Source organism: Macaca thibetana, chromosome 9 (genome assembly GCF_024542745.1).
Source record: "Macaca thibetana thibetana isolate TM-01 chromosome 9, ASM2454274v1, whole genome shotgun sequence".
Lineage (NCBI taxonomy): Eukaryota > Metazoa > Chordata > Mammalia > Primates > Cercopithecidae > Macaca > Macaca thibetana.
In genome coordinates, this window is record NC_065586.1 from 62851753 (window position 1) to 62876837 (window position 25085).

The following is a 25085-nucleotide window of genomic DNA, read 5'->3' on the forward strand; positions in this document are numbered from 1 at the left end:
CAGACAAACAGAAACTGAGAGCATGTGCTACCAGAGAGATTCACTGAAACCACTTCTAACGCCCACTTCAAGGAAAAGAAAAATTATCGCCAAAGAAAGCTAGATCAAAGAATAAATAAGCAAAGATCCTGGTAAACATGGGTAAATACAGACAAATGTTGATTATATCAAGCAATAGTACTAACAAATGATTTAGCAGAGAGAAAATGAGATGGAACTAAAATACTGGACAAAAATAACTTTCAGAATAACAAAAGATGATTTTATTATTTTATTTTATTATTTTATTTATTTATTTTTTTTTTTTGAGATGGAGTCTCACTCTACCACCCAGGTTGGAGTACAGTGGCGCAATCTCGGCTAACTGAAACCTCTGCCTCCTGGGTTCAAGCGATTCTCCCGTCTCAGCCTCCTGAGCAGCTGAGATTACAGGTGCACATCACCACGCCTGGCTAATTTTTGTATTTTCAGTAGAGATGGGGTTTCACCATGTTGGCCAGGCTGGTCTCAAACTCCTGAACTCAGGTGATCCACCTGCCTCGGCCTCCCAGAGTGCTGGGATTACAGGTGTGAGCCACTGCACCCGGCCAAAAGGTGATTTTAGTTAGCAGCATTCTGAGATCTTTGTATCCTTGGGAAGGTGGGAAGTAGTAAACAATTTTAGACTTTGTTTAGAATGCATATTAGCATTTTTATGGGTAACCACCAAATAATCAGAAATAGAGGTTGTAAGAGCTAAACTAGTAGAGAGTAAAGAATGTAATTTTTTTTAAAGTTCAATCAACCTAAAAGAAAGAAGGAAGAGGGGGAGGAAGAATACACAGAAAAAAGCAAGACAATAAAACAAATATAAAATATTATGGTGGAAACAAACTCTATTAGAACAGTAATCACAATAAATATACACAGACTTAACACATAGTTAAACAGATAGTCCCTCAGGCTGGATGACAAAACAAAATCCAACTAATTATGTTTAACAGAGGCCTACCTAAAATGTAAGAGCACAGCGAATTTGGAAGTAAGATGGAATACATCCATGGTGGGAACGAATCAAAAGAAAGCTGATACACTTAAAAATTATTAAAATAGGCCAGGCACAGTGGCTCACGCCTGTAATCCCAGCACTTTGGGAGGCCGAGATGGGCAGATCACGAGGTCAAAGATTGAGACCATCCTGGCCAACATGGTGAAATCCCATCTCTACTAAAAGTACAAAAAAATTACCTGGGCATGGTGGCGTGTGCCTGTAGTCCCAGCTACTTGGGAGGCTGAGGCAGGAGAATCACTTGAACTTGGGAGGCAGAGCTTACAGTGAGCCTAGATCATGCTACTGCACTGCAGCCAGGCGACAGAGCGAGACTGCGTCTCAAAAATAAAATAAAATAAAAATAAAATGGTAGATTCCATGTTACAAATAATACTAAAAAAAGGAAAGCTGGAATAGCTCTATTAATACCAGACCAAATAGACATTTAGACAGAAAGCATTATTTGAGATAAAAAGAGCCACTACATAATAATAAAGAGTTCAATCCTGGAAACCAACACTATACTAAACTTGTTTAATAAAGCAGCTTCCAAACATATAAAGCAAAAACTGACAGAATGAAAGGTATAGAGAGAAACTAAACAATCTACCTTCATTGTAGAAGATTTCAACATGGCTCTCAGTGACTGTCTCAAAAGACCACAGATTTGAACATAGAACCCTGCTTCCAAAAATTAGCAAATACATATTCTTCTCAAGTACACAGGAACATTTACAAAGCTAAACATTTGGTAGACCATAGAAAAAAATGTCAATAAACCTTAATGAATGGGTGTCACACAGACAACATGCTCTGACTACAATGCAACTATGTTAGAAATTCATAACCAACAGACAGCATTTAAAACCCCCATGACTGAAAACGTGGAAAGCACACTTTTAAATAACTTGCAAGCCAAAAAAGAAATTATAAGAAAATGTAGAAAATATTTTAAAACTAGGCAATTATGAAAACACCACATCCCAAAACTTTAGAGACACAATTAACAAGATTATTAGAAATGTAGAGGCTTAAAAGATTACTTACAGAAGCATTTACTTACTGAAAATAAAGAAAAAGAAAGACTGAAAATTAATGAGCTAAGGGTTCAACTCAAGAAGTTAGAAAAAGAACAACAGAAGAAGCCCAAAGAAAAGGGAAAAGGAAGGAAGTGAAAAAAAAAATTTTTAATGACATTAACAAAATGGAAAATAATAATACACTGGAGAAAAGCAATAAAGCCAAGAGTAGGTTGTTTGAAAAAATTAAGGTGGTATGTATAAATCTTTATCAAGACTGATCCATAAAAAAGAAAAAAGCAATTTTTTAAACCTTTTATCAAAATAGGGCATCACTACCAACTCATAAAGATTTTGTTTTTAAGAGAAAGAACATTGTAAACAACTTCATGCCCACAAGTGTGAAATGTTAGATAGTGTGAAGGATTTAGAAAAACGTAACTTGCCAAAACTGATACCAGAAAGCAAAACAGAAAACCTGAATAGAGCTACTGGATCCAAGACATGGACCCAGTAGTTTAAAATCTAACCAATTACACCAACAGAGTGCCAATCTTCTATAAAGCCTTTTGCAGAATGGAAAAAAAGGAAAGATTTCTTCAGTTCTTTTGTCTCATTTTATGAGACAAAGGGCAAAACAAGAACTGTGGGTAACACTGTTGAGGCTGAGGGAGAAGAACCTCAAAGTTTCACAAACTTGTAAAGAAAAGGCACTAAAGAATTATCTCAGGGTGAAGAAAACACCACCTGTGACTGCATTTTGGATCTTTAATATATGCACTATAATTACCATCTAAACTAGTTTTGTTAAAGGACCTCTTTGATTTCAGGTCACAGCTGTAGTTTATGTGGTAGGTGCTGCACATCAGCAAACACAATCATGCTGTATCCCCCTCGTGCATTCTATGTCCAGTGCTGCCTTCGTCTGTTCCTGCTGCTATATCAAAAGGCCTTAGGGTGGGTAATCTATAAATAATAGAACTTTATTACTTACAGTTCTGGAGGCTGGGAAGTCTAAGATCAAGGTGCCAGCAGACTCAGTGTCCAGCGAAGGCTTGCCCTACTCCATAGACAACACCTTTTATCCTCACACACACAGCTGAAGGGTAGAAAGGCAAAAGGGACTAATAGACTCCCTCAAGCCCTTTCATAAGGGCACTAATCCCACTCATGAGGGCAGGACCCTCTTAATATTCTTAATACCTCTTAATACTATTGCACTGAGGGGTGTCAACAGAAATTTTGGAAGCACACAAACATTCAAACTGTATAGCATTCCAGGCCAGGCGCAGTGGCTCACTACTGCAATCCCAACACTTTGGGAGGCCGAGGCGGGTGGATGACCTGAGGTCAGGAGTTCAAGACCAGCCTGACCAACATGGTAAAACCCCATCTCTACTAAAAAAAAATCACAAAATTAGCCGGGTGTGGTAACACATGCCTGTAATTGCAACTGCTTGGGAGGCTGAGGCAGGAGAATCACTTGAACCTGGGAGGCAGGGGTTGCAGTGAGCCGAAATCATGCCATTGCACTGCAGCCTGGGCAACAAGAGGGAAACTCCATATCAAAAAAAAAAAGAAAGAAAACTATAGGATTCTACCCCTGGTGCCCCCAAAATTCATGTCCTTCTAACATACAAAATACATTCATTCCATCTCAATATCCCCAAAAGTCTTAACTCACTTCACCATCAACTTTAAAGTTTAAGTCCAGTCTACATTTCTTCTGAATATCATCTTGAATAGTCCCAGCTACTCAAGAGGCTGAGGGGGGATTAAGGAGGGAGACCACTACTACTCCTGCTGCCCTCCTCCCCACCACCTTGCCTAATTCACAAGGCGGGAGGAAAGAGAGAAAGCAAAAAGATAGAAAGAAACAAAAGTAAGATAAATAGCCAGACAACCTTAGCACCACCACCTGGCCCTAGGAGTTAAAAAAAAGTAATAATAATAACATCAACCCCTGACCTAAACTACTTGTGTTATCTGTAAATTCCAGACACTGTATGAAAAAACCATTGTAAAACTTTGTGTTCTGTTAGCTGATGCATGTAGCCCCCAGTCACGTTTCCCACTCTTGCTCGATTTATCACGACCGCTTTTCACATGGACCCCTTAAAGTTGTAAGCCTTTAAAAAGGCCAAGAATTTCTTTTTCGGGGAGCTCGGCTCTTTAGATGTGAGTCTGCCGACGCTCCCGGCTGAATAAAAAACCTCTTCCTTCTTTAATCCGGTATCTGAGGAGTTTTGTCTGAGGTTCGTCCTGCTATAGGATAATCCCTTGAGCCCAGGAGTTTGAGGCTGCAGTGAGACCGCACCACTACACTCGAGCCCAGGCCACAGAGTGGGACTCAGTCCTTAAAAAAAGAAAATGAAATGACAAATTTTAAATGAGTATCATCTAAATCACATATGGATGAGACTTAAGATTTAATTCAAACTGAGGCAGGCCAGGCACGGTGGCTAACCCCTGTAATCCTCAGATAGGTGGATCACTTGAGGTCAGAAGTTCGATATCAGCCTGGCCAACATGTTGAAACCCCATCTCTACTAAAATACAAAAAATTAGCTGGGTGTGGTGGCACGTGCCTGTAGTCTCAGCTACTTGGGAGGCTGAGGCAGGAGGATTACTTGAACCTGGGAGGCAGAGGTTGCAATGAACCGAGATTCCCACCACTGCACTCCAACCTGGGCAACAGAGTGAGACTCTGTCTCAAAAAAATAAAATAAAATAAAATAAAATAAAATAAAATAAAATAAAATAAAATCACCCTGAGGCAAATTGCTCTCCAACTGTCAACCTATGAAATAAAAAAAGTTATATGCTTCCAACATACAATGGTGGGGCCAGGCGTGGTGGTTCACTTCTGTAATCCCAGCACTTTGGGAGGCTGATGTGGGCAGGTCTCCTGAGGTCAGGAGTTCGAGACCAACCTGGCCAACATGGCGAAACACTGTCTCCACTAAAAATACAAAAAAAAAAAAAATAGCTGGGCATGGTGGTGGGCATCTGTAATTCAGCTACTTGGGAGACTGAGGCAGGATATTCGCTTGAACCTGGGAGGTAGAGGCTGCAATGAGCCGAGATCATGCCTTTGTAGTCCAGCCTGGGTGACAAGAGGGAAACTCTGCCTCAAAAAAAGAAAAAAAAAAAAAAAATACAATGGTGAGATGGGCATAGATAGACATTCCCATTCCAAAAGGGAGCAATAGGAAAGAAGAAAGGGGAGACAGGCCTTGACCAAGTCCAAAACCCAACAGAGCAAACAACAGTAAATCTTAAGACTTGAAAATAATCTTTGACTCCATGACCCACCACCTTCTGCATACACTGGCGTGGGAGTCATGCCCCCAGGCAGCACTGTCCCCACAGCTTTGCTTGGCACCACCCACGCAGTGGCCCTCATGTATTGGAGTCCAGTCCCTGAGACTCCAATGGAGTTACATGCTGGTGGCTCTCCTGGTCTGGCATCTCCAAGGTCACTCTGCCCCCATGGATCCACTGGGAGCCCTAGCGGGGGCTTTCTGAGGTGGCCCCAACCCCACGGGTCCACTAGGCATTTCCCTAGTGGGGGCTCTCTGAAGTGGTCTCACATCTATGATAGTTCTCTGCCTGGGCCCCAAGGCTCTCTAGGACATCCTTTGAGATCTAGGTGGTCGTAGCCATGCCCCCACTGCAGTTTAACACTGCGTGGATACCATGCTCCGATGTATCAAATTTTACACTTGTGGGCATGAAACATGGCGCTCCAGCCATGGAGCATGGGATCCATGGGGCAACCAAAGGGGCAACCACTGTAGACTACACTGCCCCTGGGCCCACTAGCCACACTTGAGGTGACCAAGGAACTCTGTGCTAGAATGCATGGAGTAGAAATCTGATGCAGCCCGGGACAGCAAACCCCAAAGCCCCAAAGGCATCCTGGGTCCCTCCCTTGAAACCATTCTGACCACAAGACCCCGGCACTCAGGCCTGTAATAGCAGCCTTGAGGATCTCCAAAATGCCTTGGGGGCCATTTTCTCATAGTCTTGATGAATATCACCTGGCTTTCTACTATCCATACAAATCTCCTTATCAAACATCCACTTGGCCACACCATTGGAATTCTCTCTCAAACACTTTCTCATTCTTTACAACCTGGCCATGCTGAGAATTTTCCAACTCTTTTAAGTTCTACTTCCCTTTTAACTATAAATTTCACCCTTAATTCATTGCTCTCATCTTGTATTTTACTATAAGCAATCAAGAAAAGCCATGCTGCATCCTCAACACTTTGCTTGGAGATTTCTTCTACCAAATATGCTATTTCGTTGCTCATAAGTTCTGCCTTCCACAAAACATTAGAACACAAACACAATTCAGCCAAATTATTTGCCACTTTATAACAAGGATCACCTTTCTTCCACTTAACCAGAAGGTGTTTCTTATTTCCATCTAAGACCTCATCAGAGTAGCCTTTACTGTTTATATTTCTACCAATGTTCCACTTGCAACCACTTAAATAACCTCTAAAATGATTGAAGTTCTCTCTACAGTTCTCCTCTTCTTCTGAACTCTCACTAGAGAAACCCTTTATAGTCCGTTCACGGCAATACAAGATTTTTTCAGCATGAACCTCAAACTCTTCCAGCCTCTACCCATTACTCAGCTGCAAAGCTGCTTCCACATTTTTACATATTTGTTACAGAAGCACCCCGCTCCCAGCACCAATTTCTGGCTTAGTCTACTCCTGCTGCCATAGCAAAATATGTTAGACTGGGTAATTTATAAATAACAGACATTTATTTCTCACAGTTATGGAGGCTGGAAAGTTCAAGATCAAAGTACCAGCAGACGTGGTATCTGGTGAAAGTTTGCTCTCTGCTCCACAGATGGTGCCTGTTACTGTGACCTCACACAGTGGAAGGGCAGAAGAGCAAGAAGGTACAAACAGACTCCCTCAAGTGCTTTTATAAGGGCACTAATCCCATTCATGAAGGCAGAACCCTCATGACCTAATTACCTCCTAAAGACCCCACTCCTGAATACTATTACATTGAGGGTTAAGTTTCAACTGAATCTTGGAGGGACATGAACATTCCAAGATAGCAAGATTTATGGCACTGTTCTATTTAGAGTAGATATTTTATAAACTAAAAAATCAAAACCATATATGATATCCACATGCAAAAGAATGAAGTTGGACCCCTTTCCATACACAAAAATTAACTCCAAATGGATAATAGACCTAAATATAAGAGCTAGAACTATAAAACTCTTAGAAGAAAACATAGGAATAAATCTTCATAATCTTGGATTAGGCAGAACCTTCTTAGACATGGCATTAAAAGTATAAGCAACAAAAGAAAAAAAATAGATAAATTGAACTTCAACAAAAGTAAAAAACTTTTTTTTTTTTTTTTTTTTTTTTTTTTTTTTTTGAGACAGTGTCTCGATCTGTCACCCAGGCCAGAGCAAAGTGGTACAATCTTGGCTCACTGAAGCCTCGACCCCCAGGCTCAAGAAATCCTCCCACCTAAACCTCCTGAGTAGCTTGGACTACAGGGGTGTGCCACCACTCCCAGCTAATTTGGTTTTTTTTTTGTTTGTTTTTTATTTTAGAGACAGGGGCTTGCCTTGTTGCCCAGGCTGGTCTTGAACTCCTGGGCTCAAGCAATCCTTCCACTTCGGCCTCCCGAATAGCCGGAACTACAGGCACACATCACCACACCTGGCTAATTTTTGTATTTTTTGTAGAGACAGGGTTTTGCCACATTGCCTAGGTTGGTCTTGAATTCCTGGACTTAAGCAATCCTCCCGCCTTGGCCTCCAAAAGTGCTGGCATTACAGGTGTGAGCCACCATGCCTGGCCAAAAACAAAACATATTTATACTTCAAGGGCACCCTCAAGAAAATGAAAAGAAAGACAACTGCCAAAATAGGAAACAAAAATTGCAAATTCTATATCTGATAAGGGTCTAGAAGCCAAAATGTAGAAAAAATGATTACAATTCCACAATAAAAAGACGACTCAGTTCAAAATAGGGGTAAAGGACTTGAATAGACATTTCTCCAAAGAAGGTGTACAAATGGCCAATAAGCATATGGAAAGATGTTCAACTTCATTAGCCACTGGGAAGATTCAAGTCAAAACCACAATGAGGTACGACTTCACACCCACTAGGATGGCTATAATCGAGGTTTGGCAAGGAACTAGTGGAACCTTGGTTTGATTTGGAAAGGAGGAATTAAAACTCTCATAAGCTGCTGGAGAAATGCAAAATGATGCAATCACGTTGGAAAACAGTTCCTCAAAAAGTTAAACCTAGAGTTACCACACGTCCCAGCAATTCCACTCCTAGATATATACCCAAGAGAAATGGAAACATATGTACACACCTGTACACAAATGTTCATAACGGCATTATTCATAACAGCCAAAAGGTAGAAACAACCCAAACATCCATCAATTATGAATCAGTAAACAAATTGTGGTATGTCCATACAATGTAATATTATTCAGCCAAGAAATGGACTAAAGTACTGATACATGCTACAACATGGATGAACCTTGAAAGTATTATATTAAATGAAACAAGCTGGACACAAAAGGCCACGTATCCTATGATTCTTTTTATATGAATTGTCAAAAATGGGAAAATTAACAGAGACATAAAGTAGATTAATGTTATGAAGAAATGAGAAATGGCTGTGCACGGTGGCTCACGCCTATAATCCCAGCACTTTGGGAGGCCAAAGTGGGCAGATCACTTGCAGGTCAGGAGTTCAAGACCAGCCTGGCCATCATGGTGAAACCCCATCTCTACCAAAAATACAAAAAAAAAAAAAATTAGCCAGGCGTGGTGGCATGTGCCTGTAGTCCCAGCTACTGGGGAGGCTGAGGTGAGAGAATCGCTTGAACCTGGGAGGCAGAGGTTGCAATAAGCCAAGATCACGCCACTGCACGCCAGTCTGAGTGACAAATCAAGACTTCATCTCAAAAAAAAAAAAAAAAAAAAAAAGGAAAGAAAGAAAAAGAAATGAGAAATGACCACCAGTGGGTATATGTTTTCTTTATGGAGAGTGATAAAGATGTTCTAAATTGACTGTAGCAGTGGCTGTACAACTCTGTGAACATACGAAAAGCCATTGAATCGTATACTTGAAATGGGTGAATTATATGGTATGTGAATTACATCTCAATAAAGTTGTTACTAAAGAAAACCATATACATGGTGTCTGGTGATTGAACAAACTATGCACTTGTTGAAACTTGTGTCTGAGGAAAAACTGTGCTTAATGCACATTCAAGTGTCAAGTTTCAGAGGGACAGGAGGACAGCTGTCATCAGTTAAACGAGCCCAAAACAGTCATCAACCTCAATGTCATTTTGGCTCTTTAATGGATGCCCTAACAACCACCAGCATCTCTTGGGCATTAGCCACATCGTAAGCCACTTGAAACCTACCATATGCACATTTTATCATTAGCTGGAAGGATCTGTAGAATTCCAAAGTCATCTCTTTGATTTTATAGATGAGGAAACTAATGCTCAGAAAGGGGGTTGATATCTACCGCTGTGAGGCATACAGTAAGTTTCGGGTGAAGCTGGGATCAGAACCTGTTTAGACTTTGCCTCTCTTTTCTTGCAGATACTTTGTAGGACTTCTATGTCCCTCCAACTGGCCTTCCCATCATGGTCAGGAAAGAAACTCCTCACAGCCTTAGCATCCAAGTCAGGCCATGGGTGAGAGCTGGAAAGGGATCAGGAGGCTGCAATTTCTAGAAGAGGGAGGGGACACCGCGGAGAGAAGATGGGGCCAGATTCCGAGAAGACAGCTTAAGCCCCTGTTCCTGTAAGAGTAGGGACGCAAGCAGGGACATAAACGCAAGGGATGAGCCCCAAAGTGTGACCCATGAGACATGATGTCGCATGTGGTCTGGAGCCTGCGGCTACTTCTTTCCATCATATACACAGTTATGAGAACAAGTTGTGAGAACCACCTCCCCCCTTACCCAGCTGCCCCCACCCCAGAAGCCATGTGATTTTGTCCCCCAGTGCCCTGTGAGTGAGTCACTCCACCCATGGAAACCTCACCCCACCCTGACCTCAAGCAAGGCAAAGAGTGCAGAAGACACGTCCTCTGGTGCTACCAGACCACTCTCACCAACACCCATGACCTCAGTAGGGCTGGGGCCAGCGTGGAGACCACTGGCTGTCCTCACAAAGTGAGGAGCAGGAGACCCTGTCTGAGGAACATGCTCGGGGTTCAGAGCCTGGGCTAGACTGGGATGCAGGTTGAGCAGGAAGTGGATGGCAAGATTAGAGCAACATCTCTCTTTCCCCACTCAGGGAGGAGGGAATGGTCACAGGCACTGACACTCAAGAAGGGCCAGGCACAGTTCCAAGCCCTTCACAACAACCCCTAGGGTCTACATGACTACTATCCCAATTGTTCAGTGAAGAAACTGAGGCACAGTGAGGCTGAAGAACCCTACCAGTCCACACCGCTGGTGCATAACCGAACTGGCCAAGACTCGGCAGACTGGCGTGCAGGCCCCACTCTCAGCCCCGCCTCTGCATGCCTCTTACATCCCGCACATGTGATGCTGTGCGTCAGAAGCAAGGAGATGGCCCTGCTGGCCTGATCATCAACACCAGGGCCGGGTCTCGAAGTCCTCAGCGCCCCGTCCTCCTCTGCCTGTGTGTCCTGAGTCCTGAAGCCCCAGCAGCTCTGCTCGGCAGATGAGCCTCTGGCCCTGCTGCTCGCTTCCTGAGGGCTGTCAGTGGGGGGCCGGATGAGGGCTGAGGACAGGGTGGGTGCTCGTGGGAGGGGAGAGCACAAAGGACCTGTGACCACAGCTGGGGGCGGGGCAGGAAGTAGAAGTGATCTGAGTGGTGGCTGGTGCAAGGAGCCACAGTGGGCTGCCTGGGGGGCTGACGCCACCATTCCAGGAGCCTCGGTGAAGAGAGGACATCCGCCTGTGTAGCTGCTTCTCCATACGGGACTCCAGGTAAGGAGAGAGCAGGGACCTGGGGGCCTGGGGCTCTGGGTGGAGGGGAAGAGCCTGATGGAGCAGGAAGTACCGTGACCTAAAAGACAAGACACCTGGGTCACAGACAGCGCCAATCACTAACTCGCTGGGCAGCCCTGTGCCCACCCTGGGCCTCAGTTTCCTCTTGTATGAAATGAAGAGGTAGCATGCAGTTTCTAAGGCCCTGCAAGAGCTGACATTAAAACTTCTAAGAAAGATGGAAAGAGGCTCCCTGGGACAGAATACCATGAGAGTCAGAATGAAGGCTGAGTTCCCTGGATTAAGGTTATGACCGTGCCCGCCTCCTAGCTGGGATGAGCCCAGGGCCTTTGAAGATTCCCCTGGCCTCTTTGCCTCCCTGGGGCGAGTCATGCTGCCTGGAATTCCACCCTTCAAGTCACACCTTTGGGCAGGGCATGGAGGCTCCAGCTACAATGGGAGCTCTCCATAGCCCTCTTGTGTCAGAGCCTGTGGTACCCAAGGGGAAAGACCTTTGAAGAGCTCACCTTGGATAAGGTTAGAGAAAGGAGGTTCCGGATCGTAACAGGCCCAGGTGAGGCCCCAGAAACACCTTAAAATTAGGAAGAACTTTCTAAACAATCGTTGCCCATAGTAGGCAACAGGGGGGCCCCTGTCACTGCTAAAGGCTGCAGAGCTTGGCAGGGAGTGGCAAAGAGGGGAGGGGCAGCAGGAGGGGATCTGAAGAGCAAACTTCGAGGCCTCTCCCCACACAAGATCCAAGGGTGTGGTCAGGTTGGCAGCTTTTCCTTTGTTGTTTGTTTGTTTGTTTGTTTGTTTGTTTTGGGCAGAGTCTCACTCTGTCACCCAGGCTGGAGTGCAATGGTGCGATCTTGGCTCACTGCAACCTCTGCCTCCCGGGTTCAAGCGATTCTCCTGTCTCAGCCTCCTGAGTAGCTGGGATTACAGGCACCTGCCACCACGCCCAGCTAATTTTTGTATTTTTAGTAGAGAGGGGGTTTTGACATGTTGGCCAGGCTGGTCTCGAACTTTTGACCTCCAGTGATCCGCCCGCCTCGGCCTCCCAAAGTGTTGGGATTATAGGTGTGAGCCACCACACCTGGCCAGGTCGGCAGCTTTTATTCTAGAGTTCTTCCATAAAGCTCTGAGGAAGGGCCCCAAAGGGAAAATGGGAAGAATAGGGGCAATATAGGACCTCATTTCTCTTCCAATTCTGTTAAGGGCTCAGTGGGAGGGAGAGAGGTTAGAGAGAGTGACAGAGACAGAGAAGCAGAGTGAGTCAGGGTGGGCAAAGGGTGGCTTGTTCTGGGGCCAAAAATGACACTTCTCCAGAATGAAGGCTTCCTTAGGTCCCCAGGCCCCTCCCCAAATCTGCTACAGCTACTCTGTCTCCTCTTCTGTGGCCACAGCCCCCTCCCCACCACCCACAGTTGTGTCCTGGGGACAGAGTCATCCACCTAGATCCCCATTAGACCTTAGGGGAATTCTAGCAAGGGGCTCCCCTTGGCTGTGTGACCCTGAGCAGGGCTTTTCCCCTCTCTGGGCCCATCTGTACAATGTGGGGGCTGAACCAGGCCTATAAGGGACATACCAGCTCTGACATTCATTGAATAATGACTTAAGAGATATCTCAGCTCCTCCCCTTCCATGTGCCCTGATAATCCGTGGCTATGGGGGAAAGGAGCAGTCATCCTCCATCCTTCCACCCATGGCTTCCCAGAGCCCAAGTGCCCCCTGTCTCTGCAGCTCCATGGCGGCCTGCCTGCTCCTCCTGGGCATCCTTCTCCTGCTGCTGCCCCTGCCGGTCCCTGCTCCCTGCCACACAGCCACACGCTCAGAGTGCAAGCGCAGCCACAAGTTTGTGCCCGGTGCATGGCTGGCCGGGGAGGGTGTGGACGTGACCAGCCTCCGCCGCTCGGGCTCCTTCCCAGTAGACACACAAAGGTTCCTGCGGCCCGACGGCACCTGCACCCTCTGTGAAAATGCCCTACAGGAGGGCACCCTCCAGCGCCTGCCCCTGGCACTCACCAACTGGCGGGCCCAGGGCTCTGGCTGCCAGCGCCATGTAACCAGGGCCAAAGTCAGCTCCACTGAAGCTGTGGCCCGGGATGCGGCTCGTAGCATCCGCAACGACTGGAAGGTCGGGCTGGATGTGACTCCCCACCCCGCCGGCAACGTGCATGTGTCTGTGGCCGGCTCACACTCACAGGCAGCCAACTTTGCAGCCCAGAAGACCCACCAGGACCAGTACAGCTTCAGCACTGACACAGTGGAGTGCCGCTTCTACAGGTGAGAGCTGGGGCTAGGGGGTGGGGGGCTGGAAAAGGTGTGAGAAACTCTGGGTGGTCTAGGAGCCCTGGAAAGGCAGAGTCCTCCAATCAAACTTGGAGGCTGCTTCTACCAGGAAGAAACCGCAGTCCCGGCTCCCAGACTTCAGGTGATTCAGCCCTGTGGCCTCCTCTCATCCACGAGGTCCCCCATCTGAGAGTGCCCAGTGAGACACCAAGTAGAGAGAAAGTGAGTGAGACCATGTCTGAGAGCCAGCAGGGTGCCATTTAGGTCTAGTGAGTACTCAACCCTCCCTTTCCTGGGCACAGCCAGCCTTCCATGGAGTCCTTCCTGGATAGGGACAGAGGCAGGAGACCTGGCCGGGTCATCCTTCCTCATTGCTGTGTAACCTTGAACATCTCACTTCTCTCTGAGCTTCAATCATCCACTCAACCAATACTCACATCTGCCTGTGGCAGGGCCACACTGCTGAGCCACAGCAGCTGCTACCCTAGCCCCTGGGAGTAGGAATTCTGGGACCCAGATTCCACATCTGAGAAAGGCACAGTGTTTGTGGGCCAGCCCCAAGTCACCTGCTCTGATTCCTCAGACCTGGAGGCCACGTTTCCTCCACAGGGAGGCCGAGTATGGCCCAAGCTGTCAGGATCCAGGGCATGTGGGACCCATCCAGAGGGACAGATGGATGAAGGCCACATGACCAGATTCCAAAGTCCAATGGATACCATCAGTGCAGGATCATTGCTTTTATGTTCTTTTTTTCTTTTTCTTAAAAAAAATAATTAGAGATAGGGTCTCACTATGTTGCCCAGGCTGGTCTCAAACCCCTGGGCTCAAGTGATCCTCCCGCCTCAGCCTCCCAAAGTGCTGTGGTTACAGGCGTGAGCCACCGTGCCCGGCCAGGATCATTGCTTTTATAATAAGAAAATTAAAAGGAAAGGAAAAAAAATGTTATTTTGAAAAGGAAAAGAGAAAACACCTACACAGAGCACTGAGGTCCCTGACGGGTGAGAGCGGAGGCACCCTGCCAGCCCCATGCCACAGCACTTGCACTCTGGAGGCCCCTGGGTTCCAGTCCTAGTTCTGCCCACTTACGTGTGACCTTGAGCAGTCCTCAAGGAGTTGTTTTATTGAATGGGGGAAATACTATCCCTGGGCCCAGCTGAGGTCTCTCTCTTCTCACAGTTACCATGTGGTACACACTCCCCCGCTGCACCCTGACTTCAAGAGGGCCCTCGGGGACCTGCCCCTCCACTTCAATGCCTCCACCCAGCCCGCCTACCTCAGGCTCATCTCCAACTACGGCACCCACTTCATCCGGGCTGTGGAGCTGGGCGGCCGCATCTCGGCCCTCACTGCCCTGCGCACCTGTGAACTGGCCCTGGAAGGGCTCACGGACGACGAGGTGGATGACTGCCTGAACGTCGAGGCCCAGGTCAACATAGGCGCCCGCGGCAGCTCCTCTGCCGAAGCCAAAGCCTGTGAGGAGAAGAAGAAGAAGCACAAGATGACGGCCTCCTTCCACCAAACCTACCGGGAGCGCCATTCGGAAGTGGTTGGCGGCCATCACACCTCCATTAACGACCTGCTGTTCGGGAGCCAGGCCGGGCCCGAACAGTACTCAGCCTGGGTGAACTCGCTGCTCGGCAGCCCTGGCCTGGTGGACTACAGCCTGGAACCCCTGCATGTGCTGCTGGACAGCCAGGACCCGCGGCGGGAGGCACTGAGGAGGGCCCTGAGTCAGTACCTGACGGACAGGGCTCGCTGGAGGGACTGCAGCCGGCCGTGCCCACCGGGGCGGCAGAAGAGCCCCCGAGACCCGTGCCAGTGTGTGTGCCATGGCTCAGCGGTCACCACCCAGGACTGCTGCCCTCGACAGAGGGGCCTGGCCCAGCTGGAGGTGACCTTCATCCAAGCGTGGGGCCTGTGGGGGGACTGGTTCACTGCCACGGATGCCTATGTGAAGGTGTTCTTTGGTGGCCAGGAGCTCAGGACGAACACCCAGTGGAGCAATAACAACCCCATCTGGTCAATGCCGCTGGATTTTGGGGATGTGCTCCTGGCCACAGGGGGGCCCCTGAGGTTGCAGGTCTGGGATCAGGACTCTGGCTGGGACGATGACCTCCTTGGCACCTGTGATCAGGCTCCCAAGTCTGGTTCCCATGAGGCGAGATGCAACCTGAAACATGGCCACCTGAAATTCCGCTATCACGCCAGGTGCTTGCCCCACCTTGGAGGAGGCACCTGCCTGGACTACGTCCCCCAAATGCTTCTGGGGGAGCCTCCAGGAAACCGGAGTGGGGCCGTGTGGTGAGAACAGTGAGCTTGGAGAGGACTCGTGTGCTTGGACTGAAGGGGTTCTCACAGTGGGAGCCAGGGCTGTCTTCGTATTCCCATTAGACCAAGCTCGTCCAACCCGAGGCCCGCATGTGGCCCGGGATGGCTTTGAATGTGGCCCAACACAAATTCGCAAACTTTCTCGAAACATCGTGAGATTTTTGTTTTGCGATTTTTTTTTTTTTTAGCTCATCACCTATGGTTAGTGTTAGTGTATTTTATGTGTGGCCCAACACAATTCTTCTTCCGATGTGGCCCAGAGAAGCCAAAAGATTGGACACCCATCAGATAGATGGAAAAGGGAGACTCAGACTATTTTTCAGGGAGGTGGCTGGGTATACACGCCAACCCCGATTCACCCTGTCCAAACTGCCTAAGCCCTCTGTCGTTCTCGAGCCCTGCAGTCACAGCTACACAAATCACAGCTTCAGCCAGGAGCTGGGCAGAAAGGCCAAGCTCCCACCAGGCTGCCCAGGACTGGTCTTTTAGGACCCTTCCCTTGAGCCCTCTGTGGTGTGGCAAAGCCACTTCATTGCTTTAACTGGAGTCCCATCAGCTCCAGCTGCTCTGTCTTCCTTGCCCACAATGCTTTGCCCCTGAGACAAATGGAGGCCTGTCCTGACCTGTCTCACCGTGTACATAGCTTGATAAAGGGCCAATAAATATGATGTTCTGGTGATCATCATGGCAGTGTTGCAGCAGAGGAAAAGATGGGACCAAACAAACTCCAGAGATAAACTTCTACATTAGCAACCCAGTGAAAACAGGCGGGCAGGTAACGTATATAAACTGCTTTCCCACTTCTGTCAGAAACGTGGGGACCCAAAATAGTTTACCTTCCTCATAATTCTCTGACTCAAGAAAGCAGCAGCATAAACATGGTGATAAATGGCAACAGGCATTCAGCTCCCAGCTGGAAGACAATAGGGCATGGTGAGGACTGTGGTGAACTGAAGAGTGCGCATCTTATGTGCGGGGGGAGGGGCTGCAGTGCTGCTCCAGCCAAACATTTCATGCAGGAACGTGAGCCCCATACTGCCAGGTCTTCTACTTTTTAAAAGTCAAACCACAATTTGACTTCTAACTGTGGCAGTTAATTTCACTTTGTGAAAATAAACCTTTGTGGGCAAACACGGTGCAAGCCAAAGAGAACATGCATGTGGGCCATAATTGATCCACGGCTATCTGTTTTGAAAGTTTTACTTTCAACAGAACCATTTTGCACAAAGCTGAAAAGCTCTCCCCTGTCTCACGATTTCAAGGAAAGGAGCATTGGTTCTAACAAGGTGGCTCTGTGGGCCTCCTAGGCCTTGGATGCAGAAAAACCCAGAGTCTCGGGTTCCAACATAAGATGAAATGGTCTTTGTTTCACGTGCCTGGGACACAGGCCTCAGCACACAGTCCCATGGAGTGGGTGGCAAGATTCCAGGCGGCTTCCTGGACACGGCTGTGCAGGCTGTGCAGGCTGTGCAGGGTCATTGTCAGAGGGTCCAGCGGGCACAGCCCTTCCGACTCTCTTTGAAACTCCCTATAAACTAAGTTCTTTGAAGTTTGTATGGGACCCACAGGCCCAAATGCCAAGCAGTGACATTACACTAACCCTAAATCCCCAGGTGGGGCAGGAGGGGTGACCAAGGACCAAAAGCCTGGGTGAAACTACTGTTACCACATGTCCCATTCACAGACACACACTCAAACGAGAGCGTGAGAGAGACCTCGACACTTCACGGTGGCTGCTGCCCTCACTAGAAACAAACATGGGGGTGGGCAGTGCCCCCCGGGGAAAGCAGGGTCACAAGGCCAGGGCGGGCCTGGCTCAGGGGACAGCCCTGACAAGAAATGGAAGTCTTGCTCAATATCTATGTGGCAGTGACCCCCACAAGTCTCTCTGCCTCCTGGGCCCCAGTTTCTCCAAAAGGACAGTCTGTTTTACTCCCTTCTCAGGACTGTCTTGAGCCTTCCTGGTGCTACAGGAGGGTGCTGGAAGTTCATCTGGTTTCATACACAGGGAAACTGAGACCTAGCAGGAGGAAGGGATTTAACTATAGTCACAGAAGAAGTTAGTGCCAGAAAGAACCAACCCTAACTCAAGACGAAGCATGACATTTTCATTTCCACCCCGCCTGGACGTTGGGATGCTTTGGCACACCTGAGGCCCCCCTGTTTGTTTGGGGAGGTCTCCGCTGTGCTAGCCACCTTCCGTTTGCCCTTCAGGTCTTGTCCCCACCTGCTCACCCTGCTCCGACCCAGGGGACTGACCTGTCTGAGCCTTGTCAGTGAGCAGATTAGGGAGGTGGAGTACAAATAGTAGGGCCTTTGCTCCCCTCCATGTCGCTAGTGAGGTGGGCTTGCGCTGGCTCTGTCCCTCGTGTCACTGCACCTCTCCAGGGGCCTCTGCACATCTCACTCTCTCTTTTTATTTTTATATTTTTCCGAATGCAGCTTGTTTGGTCCCATCTTTTCCTCTGCCACGACACCACCAGTCACCCTGGCTGGAGGTGCACTAGCATAATCATGGCTCAGTGCAGCCTTGACCTCCCAGGCTCAGGTGATCCTCCCACCTCAGCCTCCTGAGTAGCTGGGACTACGGCGCATGCCACCATGCCTGGCTAATTTTTGTACTTTTGGTGGAGGCGGGGTTTCTCCATGTTGCTGAACTCCTGAGTTCAAGCAATCCTCCCACCTCGGCCTCCCAACGTGGTGGGATTACAGGTGTGAGCTACCACACCCGGCCTGCACCTCTCTTTCTTTCCCGGTTCTAGTAACTGCCCCTGCCCCTTGTCCCTTCAGATCTAGGGCTGGAAAACTTTGCTGCTGCTCATCCTAAGACACTGCACTATTTCTTCCACTCCCTACAGCTTAAGTCTGAATAAACCTTCCACCAATTATTGTAATTTGAGTCCAAATGTAGGAACCTGCACTGGGATGATACTGCCCAGGGGATGCAGGTGCCGACCTTGCTCCCCATGGAATCTGGAGCTGTCATTGCAGGAAGAAGGAGTTCCTGGGGCTGCTGGTGAGAGTGTCTAGGGATTATGGGGTCAGAGGAACAACCAGAGGTAGCTAGGGCTCTGCAACAGTGTCCCCACTGGGCCAGTCCGAGGCAGGATTTAGGGGCACTGTTCCTGGATGCTCAGGCTGCCCAGCCATCCAGGTGACTCTGTGAGATGCCCAGTTAACACATTCTTTTTCTACTTATCTCATCCAGACTTGGCTTCTTTTGCCTGCAGTTAAAAGCCCTGGTTGACAACACCATCCCCTTCCCCAACGCTAGTGGGGTCCTGCCCTTGGAACCACCACACAATTGTTCCCCATCTCCTCCCTCCCATTGGCAGGAAGCACAGAAGCAGGGCTCCATTCACGTTCTCCATCATCTGACAGATTGTTACTGGATGCCTCTTCTATGATCCAGGTCCCGGGGCCCCCAAGGACAGAAAGTCATGCCGAGCACCTGTCCCCTTGAGGGCTGCATCCCACAGGAAGACAGACGTGGGCACACTGGAAGCCACAGGTAGTCAGGATGACATTCATTTTCATATGCACACACAGTCCAAGGGGTCTCTTCCAAGACTTGGGGCTGGCATTGACAACAACCCAGGTTTTTTGTTTTTTGTTTTTTGTGTTTTTAGAGATGAGGTCTTGCTCTATCGCCCAGGCTGGAGTACAGTGGCACGATCATAGCTCAGTGCAGCCTTGACTCCCGGGCTCAAGTGATCCTCCCACCTCAGCCTCCTGAGTAGCTGGCATGCACCATGACTGACTAATTTTTTAATGTTTTGCAGAGTCAGGATCTCTCCATGTTGCCCAGGTTGGTCTCAAACTCCTGGCCTCAAGTGATCCTCCCACCTTGGCCTCCCAAAGTGCTGGGATTACAGGCGCGAGCCACCGCACCCAGCCCCAGCTTTTGTTTTTTAAGCAGTTGCTGCAGCACCATCATCTCCCTCCATACACACTTTGTGGTCCTGACAAGCCGGCACAGTGAGCCTGGCATCTCTGATGTGTTTAGACAGAGGAGGTGCCTGCTGGAGGGGAGGTGGTGTAGGGGTGAGGGAGTGAGGGAGTTCCTTGTGGTGAGGGGGCTGCTGCAGTCTTGGGAGGCTGTGGTTCCTCTTGCTCACCAGCATCTCCATTCCTCCACACCACTCCACATCCTGACATCTGCCGCTTCCTCATAACCACAGCCTCTCCAGCCTAGGCCCCCAGCATCACTTGCTTGGCCCTCTCCGCTTTTGGCCTCCTCACTGATCTCAGGGCTCGTGCATGCCCCTCACTCACCCTGCAGCCACGGTGATGCCAGTACCCTGCACAGATCCCCTCGGACCCCACCACAACCACCAGCCCCTGCACCTCTATCTAAGGCCTGTGCTGGAGCCCACCCTGCCTGCCCCATCAAGAGGCCAGAAGTATTTGAGAATAGTGTCCATGTCCCGCTCAGTCCAGAAAAACCCGCAACCAGTGGCTGAGGAAAGTTGGTGTAAAAGTGCCCCAGCTCACTCCATCCAGGGAATAACTGTAGGACATATGCCACACTGGCTCCCAGAGTTCTACAGCAGGTGGAAGCTCCATTTGCACACAGAAGTGACTTGCTTGACCACATACACCTTCTTGGCTGCCTCCCTTTCCTGTCTCACTACCGTACCCCCTCACTGGTATTTTCTGGAGTCACCCCCGCAGGGGAAACTATATACTTGTGGATCTGTGCCTCAGGGTCTGCCTCTGAGGAAACCAGCTAAGACACACATCTGACGGTGTCATTGACTGGCTCACACTCTATTGACTCCTTGTAGCTAAGTCCTCCTCAACCTTCAGCCTTCAGCTTCAAAGATCACTTACTCCAGGAAGCCTTCCCTGACTGCCAGGTCTAGATCATGCCGTCCTCCACCCTTCTTCTGTAGTCCCCAGCGTTTCCCCATCATAGCACTGTGAAGCCACAAGCCATTTCTATCTTACTCATGGTTGAATCAACTAGTCCAGCACCTGGCATAAATTTGATAAATAAAAAATATTGGATGGATGAGTAGATGGAAGATGAATGAGTGGATGAATGAACCCCACCAAGGAATTTTCCAGCCTCTGCTTGAACTCCCCCAGAGACAGAGAGTTCATTACCTCCTAAGGTAACTGTCCCACATTTAGAAGGTTCTAACCGTGAGCTCTCATATTACACAGAAGCGAACCTCCTACATAGAAGCCTACACAGTAGGCTACCTGCCACAGAAGCCTAACATCCACTCCTGGTTGTGGCTCAAGGATTCTATATACGTAAAACTCTGGTTTTAGCCAAACGTGTTAGTCCTAGCTATTTGGGAGGCTAAGGCAGGAGGATCACTTGAGCCCAGGAGGTCAAGGCTGCAGTGAGCTATGATTGTGCCACTGCACTCACTCCAGCCTAAGCAACAGAGTGAGACCCAGTCTCTAAAAATACATACATACATACATAAATCTCTGGCCCTGTTTTCAATGTGGTTAGGCAGAAGGACCACTGGGCTGATTCCAGTCCATGCAGCAGCTTCCCCTCACTCTCCTTCCACGAAGGAGTCATGGAAGGGCCAGACACTGCCCAGGAGAAGGTGGAGCTGGGGCTGAGCCAGCCGCCCCTCTTCCCTGTAGCTGACAACAGAAGTGAGACCCCCGTCCTGGGAGGGATGGATGTTCTTGGTTGTTTGCTCTTGATTCTTTTTTCCTCAATAGACCTCATCACCAACTGGGGTCAATTGCAGCTAGGGCAGCTGTTTCTCTGGGCAAAGCTGGTGCCCACTTGGCCTGGGCAGGTTCTGGCCACAGAGGGACAAGGTCTACCACCTTAGTCTGCTCACAGGATCTCCTCCCCTCTTTTTGCCTACACTGGCTGATGAGGTCCTTTCCAGTCTCGACTTCCACAGCTCAGCTGACCACAGCACTCCTAGGGCAGGGGCAGGCTGAGCATCTGCCAGGTTTTTACCGTTGAGGACAGGAGGATGTGACTGGTGCAGTTGAGACCAAGGTCACAGGTGAGATTTTCAGGGGGTGGTTAGAGTTAGTGATGCACAGAGAGTCTCAGTCACAGACAGGATCCTGGAGAGCAGCCAAGGACTGACATCCAACCTAAGCCACAAATGAAAAGACCCCAGCCACACACTCACTGAAGACCCAGTCATAGAAACCAGTCCAATAGTATGAATTCCGACTTTGGTCCAAGACAGATTCCCAACCGCAATCAGTGCTCTTGTACATTGCAAGCACATAAAACTCTCCCTCCAGACTTGAGTTCCCAGCTGCAAATGAGGGGGCTGGAACTGTGATTTCTTTGCAGCTTTCAGCTTGGAGAGTCTCAGCCCTGATCCCACAAGCTGTCTAGTCCCTGACACTCAATGGCATGGCCTGGTGTGTCAGAGGTGTTTGAACCAGAGCGACTCCATCTTGAATAGTGGCTGGGTAAAATGAGGTTGAGATCTACTGGGCTGCATTCCTAGGAGGCTAGGCATTCTAAGTCACAGGATGAGATAGGAGGTCAGCACAAGAAACAGGTCACAAAGACCTTGCTGATAGGACAAGGTCTATGGTAAAGAAGCTGGCCAAAACCCCTCAAAACCAAGATGGTAATGAAAGTGACCTCTAGTCTTCCTCACTGCTCATTATATGCTAATTATAATGCATTAGCATGCTAAAAGACACTCCCACCAGCGCCATGACAGTTGACAAATGTCATGGCAACGTCAGGAAGTTACTCTATATGGTCTAAAAGAGGGAAGAACCTTCAGATACAGGATTTGCCTGCCTCTTTCCCAGAAAACTCATGAATAATCCACCCTTATTCAGCACTTAATCAAGAAATAACCATAAAAATAGCCAACAAGCAGCCCTCGGGACTGCTCTGCCTATGGAGTAGCCATTCTTTTGTTTCTATACTTCTCTGATAAGCTTGCTTTCACTTTATAGACTCACCTCAAATTCTTTCTTGCACGAGATCCAAGAACACTCTCTTGGGGTCTGGAACGGGACCCCCGTCCGGTAACAGGTGGGCCCAGCAGCCCTGCCCTTGCCAGTCTGCACAATGGGTACATCCCATGAACAACACCATCTTTCTCATGCTGGAAGAAGCCCTGATCCTATTAACTTTCTCTTCCCAAAGGCCCAGATACTCAAGCAGAACCAGAGCAGCTGCTGTTGTTTGGTGAGGCAGAATCAGAATATTTTGTTTATTATGGGCTCCAACTGTGCATCTGCACTCATAGTTAATCTCCACAACAGCTGGTTCCCAGTTTCCTCTTAAAAGAGCAGTGACGTCAGCTTGCTGGCAGGCAGGACACTGGATTTTTCCCTGGGAAACCCAAACTCCTTGTGAGACTCAACCATCACAAGAGGAGGCTGACCCTGAAGAAAACATACTTGTCTCTCTCTCCGCTTTATGAAACTGCCTTTGCAAAAATTATAACAGTGAGAAAATTGTAACAGTGAGAAAATTGTAACAGTGAGAAAATTGTAACAGTGAAAGAGATCTGATCTGACTAGCTCCCATCTTGCCTTTAACCTCCAAAGTGCCATTGGTCATTCCTGGGCTTGGGCCAAGCTAACTTTGGGAGAAATTTAGTTTACAGTCTAACTGATACTAGCCCTTCCCCAAAACTCAACGGCATTGTAAAACTAACGAAAAACCATCAGGTTAGGAGGATAGGAGGAGCCTGAATTCTGCTAAGATGTAGGCATAAACGATTAACCCCCATTATTCCAAAGGGCACAAGATTTGCAACTTCCGCAATTACTCCTGCACATAACCTCACTACTGAAGAACACCTAAGACTGGCCTTTGGAGATGTTCTTTTAGACTTGCGTTTCTGACAACCAGATGGCCCCGCCTGGACCCATGACTCTTGGCTCAACTGCTCCTGTGGTTCCCCCACTCCAGAGGCAGACTCAACAAGCACTGAGACCATTTTCCACACCTCTACAATTGCATCCCCAGCCAATCAGCAGCACCCATTCCCTTGCTGCCAAACTATTCTTGAAAAACCCCAGCCTCTGAATTTTCAGGGAGTACTGATTTGAGTAATACACCTTCAGTCACCCATTCAGCTGGCTCTGTGTGAATTAAACTCTTCATTGCAATTCCCCTGTCTTGAAAATCAGCTCTATCTGGGCAGCCAGCAAAATGAACCCACAGGGCATTTGAGGTTCATTTTCACAGTTACATTTATTCACAGGAATCAGCACCATCAGGCACCAGGACCTTCACACAAGGCTCTGCCAGTGGCAGAAGGCAGTAATTATGAGGGGACATAGCTACTGCACACGCCTGTCCTCCACCATGGTAATGTGGGTTCTAGGACTTCATGTGATTTCATTTCGTAAAGCATTTTTCCAAGTTGGAGAAATGGAGAGACCTCACTCCCTTTCCCTGCCCTTCACTTCCATTATTTTTCTCTCACAAACACCAGAAGTAAAATACTAAAAAATATTTCTTGAGCACTTACTATGGTGTTTTAAGAACCATACATGCAACACATGTTGTTTTACATGACATGTAAATGCAACATGTATATGTAATACATATTAGCTCCTTTAGTCTTCCCAACAACGCCGTAAGGCAAATAAGGTTGGTGCAAAAGAAGTAATTGCGGTTTTTGCCATTACTTTTAAATGGCATTACTTTTAATGCCAAAAACCACAATTACTTTACTTTTAATGGCAAAAACCACAATTACTTTTGCACCAACCTAATACTTATCCCCATTTTAGAAATGAAGTCGCCCAGAAAGCTCTGGCTTTTCCCCTCACATTTGCCCGGAACTTTCTCCAGCAGCTGCACTGCAGGACGCCTGAGTGCCCACAGTGTTCTCGCAGCCTCCCCTAACGCCATCCCTTCCTGGTCCTCACAGCCATCTTCAACACAGTGGCTGGAAAGGACTCACTTTAGGGGAATGTCCTTGGGGGGCCATCTCCCCATGCTACCCTGACACTTGCTTTTTTAAAAATTTGATAAGATATACACAACACAGTATTTTTCATTTTAACCATTTTAACCATTCATAAGTGTACAGTTCAGTCATATTAAATGCATTCACCACTATCTACACCTAAAATTTTTCAGGATCCTCAACAAAAACTCTGCAGCCATTAAAAAATGACTTTCCCAGGCCGGGCGCGGTGGCTCAAGCCTGTAATCCCAGCACTTTGGGAGGCCGAGGCGGGCGGATCACAAGGTCAGGAGATCGAGACCACAGTGAAACCCCGTCTCTACTAAAAATACAAAAAATCAGCCGGGCGCGGTGGCGGGCGCCTGTAGTCCCAGCTACTCAGGAGGCTGAGGCAGGAGAATGGCGGGAACCTGGGAGGCGGAGCTTGCAGTGAGCCGAGATCACGCCACTGCACTCCAGCCTGGGCAACAGCGTGAGACTCCGTCTCAAAAAAAAAAAAAAAAAATGACTTTCCCTTAGCCTCT

General features: G+C 48.2%; 3 protein-coding genes across 5 annotated transcripts in view; all 3 read left to right on the forward strand.

Annotated features, from left to right (window-relative positions):
- SAR1A (secretion associated Ras related GTPase 1A) overlaps positions 1-25085 on the forward strand; it is a 537387-nt gene that overhangs the window by 72483 nt on the left and 439819 nt on the right. The window lies entirely within an intron of this gene.
- PPA1 (inorganic pyrophosphatase 1) overlaps positions 1-25085 on the forward strand; it is a 478362-nt gene that overhangs the window by 63546 nt on the left and 389731 nt on the right. The window lies entirely within an intron of this gene.
- PRF1 (perforin 1) lies at positions 10779-16346 on the forward strand. Of its 3 annotated transcripts, none has more exons than XM_050803611.1 (3): positions 10779-11044; positions 12791-13333; positions 14516-16346. In XM_050803611.1, exons 2-3 carry the CDS (start codon positions 12795-12797, stop codon positions 15642-15644), a joined length of 1668 nt encoding a protein of 555 aa, XP_050659568.1. In that variant the 5' UTR covers positions 10779-11044; positions 12791-12794; the 3' UTR covers positions 15645-16346. The 3 variants fall into 3 exon arrangements, with proteins under 3 accessions (XP_050659568.1, XP_050659567.1, XP_050659569.1); XM_050803612.1 differs by having other exon boundaries at positions 10916-11044; positions 12765-13333; XM_050803610.1 differs by having other exon boundaries at positions 10912-13333.

What these genes read in the sequence shown, in the direction of transcription:
- PRF1 (XM_050803610.1), top strand. Translation starts at nt 12,753, where the DNA reads ATGGCTTCCCAGAGCCCAAGTGCCCCCTGTCTCTGCAGCTCCATGGCG. An exon ending in GTGGAGTGCCGCTTCTACAG is followed by an intron (nt 13,334 to 14,515) that starts GTGAGAGCTGGG and finishes CTCTTCTCACAG; the next exon opens with TTACCATGTGGTACACACTC.